At 42.8% G+C, this 8380-nt stretch overlaps 3 protein-coding genes across 5 annotated transcripts in view; 2 read left to right on the top strand and 1 right to left on the bottom strand.

The window, feature by feature from the left end:
• Positions 1–28: 28 nt before the first annotated feature.
• The window catches only part of PHOSPHO2 (phosphatase, orphan 2), an 11275-nt gene continuing 2923 nt past the window's right edge, over positions 29–8380 (top strand). Inside the window, exon 1 of the mRNA XM_026852126.1 lies at positions 29–94. The gene's annotated coding sequence lies outside the window, so the exon portion shown is untranslated. The remainder of the gene's footprint in view (positions 95–8380) is intronic.
• Positions 56–8374, bottom strand: CCDC173 (coiled-coil domain containing 173). Its single transcript, XM_026852123.1, has 10 exons — positions 8356–8374; positions 6993–7219; positions 6523–6696; positions 6235–6428; positions 5141–5297; positions 4045–4184; positions 2995–3187; positions 2507–2671; positions 1551–2053; positions 56–67 (listed from the first exon to the last, which is right to left on the bottom strand). The coding sequence occupies exons 2-9, from the start codon at positions 7041–7043 to the stop codon at positions 1745–1747; spliced, it is 1383 nt and encodes a 460-aa protein (XP_026707924.1). The 5' UTR covers positions 7044–7219; positions 8356–8374; the 3' UTR covers positions 56–67; positions 1551–1744.
• Positions 73–8380, top strand: part of SSB (Sjogren syndrome antigen B) — a 32205-nt gene continuing 23897 nt past the window's right edge. Inside the window, exon 1 of one of the 3 annotated variants that reach the window (XM_026852118.1) lies at positions 73–94. The gene's annotated coding sequence lies outside the window, so the exon portion shown is untranslated. Of the gene's footprint in view, positions 95–8266; positions 8278–8380 lie in introns of those variants that run through there. The other 2 variants (XM_026852122.1, XM_026852115.1) reach the window with 2 other exon arrangements.

The following is an 8380-nucleotide window of genomic DNA, read 5'->3' as shown; positions in this document are numbered from 1 at the left end:
GGCCCAGGCAGCGGCGGCTACCGGGAAGGCCGCGCGCGTGCCCCTCCGCAGCCGCTTCGTGAAATACCTGTTTCTCTGTAGCGACCCGGACCCGGTAAGAGGCTGTCACGCCCCGCTTTGCCTCTGTCTTTCTGCGCCGACCTAGGCGGGTTTTTGTCCCGCTGGGTTGCCTCTGCTCTGCGCGGCCGGTGGCGTGGCGGCTCGGCTCTGTGGGCCGCCGCGTCCCTCGCGTAGCCGGCCTCCCGCCAGGCCTGTGGAAACTCACCTTCCTCCGTTAGCCGACCTTAAGAGGCGGCCCTGGGCGCCGTTTTCCCAGAGGAAGACCTTTGGCGGTCCTGGGAGCTGGTTGAGGGAGGAGGTTGGTCCTCCCCCTCCATCCAGAAGTTCCTCCCTTGCCCTGCCTGGAAGAGACTACTCGATGAGGCGACTGCTGCGCTTGGGAAGGAGTACATCCATCTTACATCCAGCTGTTCTACAGTGTAGGGGGAGTAAACCTAGCTCTGCTTGGCTGATTCATTATTTACTCATCCTGCAAGGCAAGGACTTCTTATCTTAACTATTCACCTTTGACTCATCCTACTTAGCTTGTGCCCTGCATCATGGCCCTCAGTTTGCAGGAGGGACCTTGCCTCCGGGGTAGCCTCACGCCTTGCTCTAAGTCCTGTGCTTTCCTCAGAGCCTGTTGCTATCAGAAGTCAGGCTCAGAAACTCGAAGGCATAAAAAAGACCTGTTTTCCAAACTAAAATATTGGCAAGCATCCTTTGTAGAAGCCTCGCCTAATTTGTTGGTTGGTTGGGGTTTTTTTTAGAACTTGTGTCATTTTCTAGTTTGGCCAACAGACAGGCAGCTGAGGGGCTGAAACTGAAGGTTATGTGCAGCAGAGCAAATCTGTTTCCAGTGGACCCCTGAATAGGAGGATACCCCATTTAGACCCTATGTAAACTGGTGGAGGAAGTCATTATGAGGGTAAAATTTCAGCAAACTAAGCTTAAGGAGTAAAACATGTGTGTGACTTGGGTATTGGAGAGTACGGCAGCTGAGGAAACTGAGAAACAAATTTAGATCCAGATCTATTTCCCGCAGATTGAATCCTCATTACTCTTTTGAAAGAACAGTCCAACTATGTTGTTTCTTGTTGCCATGCTCTTTTTGTAGTAGCTATTTAGAGTTATATTGGGGCCTATTTGCCTCCTAGGTTACCTTTTAAGGGCTGTGATCAAATCATGTTTGTGTTTTCATATAATAAAACTAATTTATAGTGTGACATTTGTTTTACAGAGGTAGTTGGAAAATGCTATAAAATCTGCAGTACCGTAACTTGTAACTTTTGCATGTATTAGGTTGTTTTTAATTCCCCTGTAGATTCTGCAATGTTGTTTTGCTTTTTTCTATTATGAAGAAGAGGTTTTGCACTGGAAATTTGTATCCCAGACCAGAAAATCCTGCGATATAGTGAATTTTTAGAACAGTGAATAATAAAAATATAACAGTAATAGTGAGCTTTCCAATTAGATATCATGCGTTCCTGTGTCAAGCTTAATAAACTGACAAGCTGGGGATTTTTGAGAATATAACCAGTTCTCTGGTCTTTTTTTCTTTTTTCTTTTTCAAAATAGACTTCCAGTTTCATAGTATATAAGATCATTTACAGTTTAACTCTGCCTGTAAGGTTCAAAAAGATAATTTTTTTAATCACATGAAAACTGCTTCTGCCTTTCCTTGCTGGATAGTCTCAGTGTTATTTCATGTTTTAACTTTTTGAGCAGTAGTACAGGTACTACAAGGTAAATGGGTCCCAGTACCATCCTGTGCTTGAAAACTAGTATGTATTCCTGCTCTTCCTCTGGAAAATGGCCCATGTCCAAGTCCTCTTCTATCTTTGGACACTTTGAGAAGAGGATAAAGATGATGTGTAGTCTTGGACTCTCTTTCAATTAATTGCTTTGCATAGCTCTGGAATTCATGCTCCTCACAGAGTGCTATAACCTTGGTCTGAGCATCATAGTCCAAGTCTGCTTCCTTTTCCTGCTGTTTTTTTGCTTGCTTTTCAGCCTGATGAAGAAAAGTGAATAACAAAGCTTAGTATTTCTTTCACAATGTAATTGTCCCTTAAAACTTAGAGAGGGTAAAAGCTTACAGGAGATCTGCAGTGGAGTTAATTGATATTTGTCAAATATCACCTGCCCCCACCCCTCTCCCCTGCCATACCCCCCACAGAAAGGGTACGCTGGATAGCTGAGTGAACATCAGCATTAGCTGCTGCTCTTTGGTGACCTGCCCAGAAAATGCAAGAGGGCAGCCTTGACTTGCACCACTGTTCTGAGAGGAGGCTGGTCCCCAACACCAGCATATGCATAGCATAAATGATTTTAAAAAAACAAAACCAACAAACAAAAAATGCCAAACAAAACACAGCAAGCTTCCTCTCAGGCAGGAGCTAGTGCTGTTGGTTTAGATGCATGTTTCTTTCTGAAGGGCTTGACAGGGTACAGCTCTTCTATTTACCATTTGCTGGATCTGAATTTTCTGTACTTCCATGTTTGCATCACGTTGTCTTTCTTTCTTGGCTTTTTCCTCTTCCAGGTAGATGTGGGTTTTTTCCATTAATGCATGAAGTTCTTTTTTACCCTCTGCTTTTTCCTCTCTCTCCTTTTCTGCTTTCATCTTCATCTGTATTTTATAAAGTAAACAAAAAAGAAGTTAACCAAGGAGCTGGGGTGCTGAGCTGGAAGCAGTGTCTTTCAGCAGAAGCAGCCCTGTGTCAGTGCTCTGATAAGCACGGTCATTGGGGCTGGCTGGTGTCCAAACCCGGGGTTTTCAGCCGCCCTGGCAGACATGCGCCCAACACAGAATTGGAAGAGGGAAAGGCTACCCCAGGAAAGGTGTCAGTGGACTTGATGAAGCACACCTGATGCATAGCACCAGAGCCACCAGCTCTGGGCCAGGCTCCTCAGTTGGAGTAAGCAGGAGAAAGAACAGGCTAGGTTTCTTACCACAGCAGCTCTGTGTTCAGCAATTGATTCAATGACAGCCTTTTCTTTTGCTTCTTTCTCTTTGCGTTTTTTTTCTTGTTCAGCTTCTTTTTTTGCAATATCTCTAGCAAGACGATCATCTTCCCTCTTTAATGCCTCATTCATTTGTACGGCTAATTGGTTAATGAGTTTGTCCTGATGTTCCTGCTTTAGTCTGCAGAAAAACATGAGCTACCCTAAAATACCAGGGGACATAACTGGGTCTACCTGAAGCATTACTGCTACCAAACTCATCCATCCTGCTCCTAGTCTTCTCTACTCTTGCCACACAGGCCAGTCCATCCACCCAACTCCTTGATCTCCTTGTGTTCCTTGTTTTGTTTTGTTTTGTTTTGGTTTTTTTTAATTAATCTGATTTAGCAAATAAATGTTCCCTGTACTCTTGTAACACTACCTTTCTGTTACAATAATGAGCTGGATCACTCGGTGAGGAGTCTGCTTAGCATCTTGCCATCAGGGGAGAAATGTTGGGAATATTGGCCAGAAGCAGGAAGAGAAGGAAACTCGTTAGATTGGCTCAGTGGTATCATCTTGCTGTACCCTCAATGTTAAATTGATAAACCATCTTCCCTTAATAATAACCCAATGTATTTAATGAATATAGGTGCTGAGTCAAGAAGTCAAAGTATTTTTCTTGATCTGACTCTGGGAAATACAGCTTATGTCTAAAAATACTTTCATCAAGGATTTGAATTGTCTTTAATTGTTGAGGAGGTGGAGTCTTGGCAGGCCATGTGGAAAGATCACTATTCACAACACACTGGTGTAGAGCTTTGCACTTCTACAAGTCTTTGTACTTGGAAGGGCAGAGAGGTCACTCTCCCACACACCTATTACTGCAGAACCATTGAAAGAACTTCCTTTTTCTCCTGAATTCCCTACTCTCCTGATCAGTAGAATTTAATTTCTAGAATTATTGTGGTTTGTGTTACATCATCAGTGAAAGATCTGAAAATGACTACAGTATAATTTCTACTTTATTTACTATTTATACTCTAGCTTTGTACCTACCTACGCATTTCAGCTTCTTTCTTTTTTATCAGCTTGGCAATAGTTTCCTTTGCTTTAAAATGAGCTTTAATCTGATCATCTTCTTCCATTCGTTTTTGTTCCTCTACTGCTTTGATTATTTTCTGGTCAGCTACATGCTCCTGTGTGGGCAAAATGGGCCTGATGTAACAGATGAAGTTTTGAAAGAAACATTGAGAGAATAGGGAGTGATTCTTTTAAGTTGCTATCCCCAGGCTCAGCTTTTCCAAAAGAGAAGAGAGGAAATGGATTCTCAGTACTTCTGCTTACTTCTGCCTCCCTGTGCAAACATGGAGGAAGAGGGGGAATTGAGCATGGAACAGCTGCTTCTCCAGCTCATTACACACATTGGTGTGCAATGCAATGAGCATTATCCCTTGCTTCCATTCACACACATGGGAGAGGGGGATGTTGAGAGGAATGGGACTGTGCAACCCCTACCAACACAGACCGTACTGCTGCTGGCCCACCTCATCCAGAACAACCCCAGTCTAAGAGCTTCATCCAAATCATAGCTGAAGAGGAGTTTTCTATACTCTTATGCAAAAAAACAACTCTTATTTTTTATGCTGGCCAGATCTGCTCTGAGGCATTTCTAGTCTGTGTTTAGCAAGATGCCTTTAAAGATGAAGGGAAAAGGCAGCAGCCTTGACTAAATTTCTAAACTTCTCCGATCATAAAGGGAAAGTCAAGTTAAAAAGATACTGTTGTGTTCAGTCTCTGGCTATTCCCTCTTCCTAACAAAGAAAAATGGACTTAAAACAGCAGGTATGTGGAACTTAAATCCAGTTCTCAAGTCAAGGAGAATATTCCTTGATGTCTACAGCAGACGTTTTAATCAGACCAGTCAGAGCATCAGGTGCCAATGTCCCTTCAGACAAGAGATGGGACCTGCCTCCAAGAGACCTTTCTCAAAAGCACAAAGACATGGCCTGCAACTGGCAAGGTAGGTCAACTGAAGCTGTCAGCAAACCTCCTCTTGCCAGTAGGCCCATTTAGATATATGAATGCTGTTGTTTTACTCCAGGCAGCCAAGGTGAAACAAGCATTTTGAACTGTCTGCTTTCCTGTTACTTACATGATGCAGCCTCTGGCGTTCAGCTTTTTCCTTCTGTTCCTTTTCCATTCTTCTCTGAATTTCCAGTTGGTACAATTGGTTCAATCTCTGTATTTGTTCCCCTTCTCTTTTGTTTTCTAGCTTGGCCAGATCTGCCTGATGCTTGTGCTCCTTTATTCTGAATCAGAAAAAGTAGTTGAATAAATGGGCTAGGGACTGCATGAAGTAATAAACAGATACTGATTCTGCATAACCATAGGTACCTTGCACTGAAGAATGTGATACTTGGAACTGAAGGTGGGTAGAATATCAGAGGTGAAAAATAGCATCATTGTTTGTAATGGTAGCCCTCAGTCCTCTGACCAGAAATGAGCTATGTGGTATGCTCACAGTCTACAGTCTAGTGCTAACAAGTTTTATCTGGATATCTCATTAGCACCATTGCATTCATAATGTTCTGGCCCATGTCTGCAGCATCCTCAGGGAACAAGTTTTCCCCAGTAAGTCCCACTGTATCTACACTTCTCTGGCTGTGCAGGCAGCAGCTTAAGTCAGTAGTGTTCTATATTTCTGCAAGGATTTATGTGTTGGCCCTGCAATAAGTGAGAGCAGACTTTTCACCCTTCCTCTGCCTCAGGGAATTTGATTCCTTCTATCAGACTACCAGATCCAGTCCTATAAATACCACTGGGGACCCCTCCATAAGGTTTCTGGGAGAGCTGAGAGAAAGAATGGGGGTGGTAGTGGTGCATTCTCTGGAATCTAGTTACGGGCAAATGGAAAATCTGGTTTAACCTTTTCCTTTTCTGGAACCAAAGCTGAGTTAAAATACACTTTCAGTAACAACTTTTGAATAGTGGTTTGACTAAAACCTCTTGATGCTTGTCAGAGGCGATTTTTTTGTGCAGACTGTTGGCAACTAAAAGACACTGCGTATCACAGCTTTTCCCTTTAGTGCAAGGTCTTTTGTGGCACTCTGGGTTCTTCTTTTAAAGTGTCTCATTTGTGAGTGAAATTATTAGTAAGTTTCTGTGAAAACCTTATAAAATATATTTGTGAGAAGTGAGTTTAAGAAAATAATGAAGTAGGGTTACTCTTGATTAATTTTCACTTACTGTTCTAGCTGATCTCTGCGTAGTGCCTGTTGATTCATATAACGCTGATGTGCCTTTTCTTGCTCTCTGAGAATAGCTTCTTTATGTTCATGTTCCTTTTCTTCATCCTTCTTTTTGTTAACATCTGACTTTAACTTTTTAAATTCAACTTGAGCATCTCTTTCTTTTAGGACCTCAGCAAGTAGAAGTGCACTCTGCAAGAGAACATTTAAAGTAATTTGCATGTTCAGAAGTGTTTAAAGACATTCAGCACAATTTGAATTTAAAAATTAAAAGTTGTCAACAAACATGCAAGCCTTTCACTCTTTCATTTTGATAGTATAGGTAGGTTTTTGCATTATTAATAGCCTCCTTCCGTTTTGCCACTTGGAACTGTTCTTCTTCCAAATCAAGTAACTTTCTTTCTTCCTCTTCCCTTTCTTTACGTAATTTTTTGGCTTTAAGTTTCTGTTGTGCCAGGCTCTACAGTGAGAAAAAATGAGAAATCACATTTAAAGCCCATGGATTAAAAATGTACAAACCATTCTGAAGGTGATGCACTTATTCAATGTTTGCTTTTTTAAATTTTTCATTTTATCTTTAATTTAAAAAATCTAAATGTTGATGTTAGATGTTAAATGTATTTAAATGGGGTTTAGTTAAAATACATATTTAAAAGCAAGTATTAAACAATGGCAGTACAGCAAGAAGTGTTATTATGAATGGTTTTGCATATATGAAAATGAAGCTCCTTGTTTACAAATGTATCTTGTACTCACCATAATTGTATTGGGCCAGTCTTTTACAGCAGCTTTGGAGCGTAAGTGCATTTCTTCCCGTTCTTTCTTCTCGGCAAGGATGCGTGCTGCTTCCCTAGTTGTGCTGCTAAGATTATCCTGAATCCTTTCCCATTCTGCTTTTGGCAGTACAATTACCTGATGAACATCTACTTCATTTGGAAGAAAATATCTATGTAGAAAGTTATTTTCTTCCAAATTATGTGTTGCTGTGCAGAGGGAAGAAAAGATACTGAGGTTACTTGATATCAGAAAATCCTATATTCAAACCTGTATCAGGATTTAAATTATTGCATAGTAACAATACTGTTATCCTTAGTTACTCTCCCCATCCCCATGCTAGGACAGGGTGTCTGTATCTGTAGTCTAACTACAGCCAGCACATGTACTTGGGCTGTGGAACAGAGTAGCTTAACTGTTTCTGTGTCCCTTTGCCTGTTGGTGTTTGCAGGTTTGGTTTATGGTAACTGACATTTTCCAGGCAGTACTCAGGCATGATTCTGAGGACAGCAGGGACTGGGAAGCATTCCCAAAAGGAAAGGGAGAATATTGGTAGAGCCATTCCCTTGGCTGGCTGAGGCAGCAGTTTGGGCACAGGCTGTGTCTTCCCACTCTTGTCCTGTGACTCATCCTATTTACTAAACTGTATCTGTGGTAGAACAGTTTCTACAGTGATTTATTGGAAAGATTAGCATTTCTTTGCTGTATTAGGCTTACATACACATCTGCATGCATAAATATAGCTTTTCTAGGTGATTACTAGTTTTTGTGAAATGCCCTTCAAACTGTCACCAGTATTTTTGAAAGAAATGGCACTCTGAATGGAGTGGTGGCCTGTTAGAAATTCTTCTTGCTCGTCTGATTTGCAGAAGGCTGACATGCTGTGTCTGAAATGTAAGGAGGCTTTCTCTTACAGCGATACTGATGGCAAAGCCTGTTTTTCAGATGCAGTTGCTAATCGGTTTGTCTTCTGATAGGGACCAGACCTGATCTCCCTCTGTCCAAGGTGAAGGTGGCCTTGCCAAAAGTAAACGGACACGGACACGGCTGCTCCCTACAGATAGGGCGCTGCCAGGCACCCAGTTCTTCTCTAACTTTAGCTGTGGGATGATACTGTACCTCCCCTGGTTTCAGGTTAGTTCTTTCTACGTAATGCTTAGGGAGAAACAGCCTGTCTTGCTGGCTGCAGCTGGGAGAGCAGAGGGGAGGTTTGGGGAGAGTCCCCCCGGACACGGAGACAGGGGCCACCCCCACAGCTCCCGGAGCCGTGTACGGCCGCTGCAGCTCCGGGCTCGGCTCTGCCCTCCCCGCACTGCCCGGTGCCCGCGGGGGGAGCCCCACTCACGGGCGGGCTGCTGCTGCTGCCGTCG

This window comes from Athene cunicularia (genome assembly GCF_003259725.1).
Source record: "Athene cunicularia isolate RWA chromosome 7 unlocalized genomic scaffold, athCun1 chr7_part1, whole genome shotgun sequence".
NCBI classification, from domain to species: Eukaryota; Metazoa; Chordata; class Aves; order Strigiformes; family Strigidae; genus Athene; species Athene cunicularia.
This window is presented reverse-complemented; position numbering and strand designations above follow the sequence as displayed.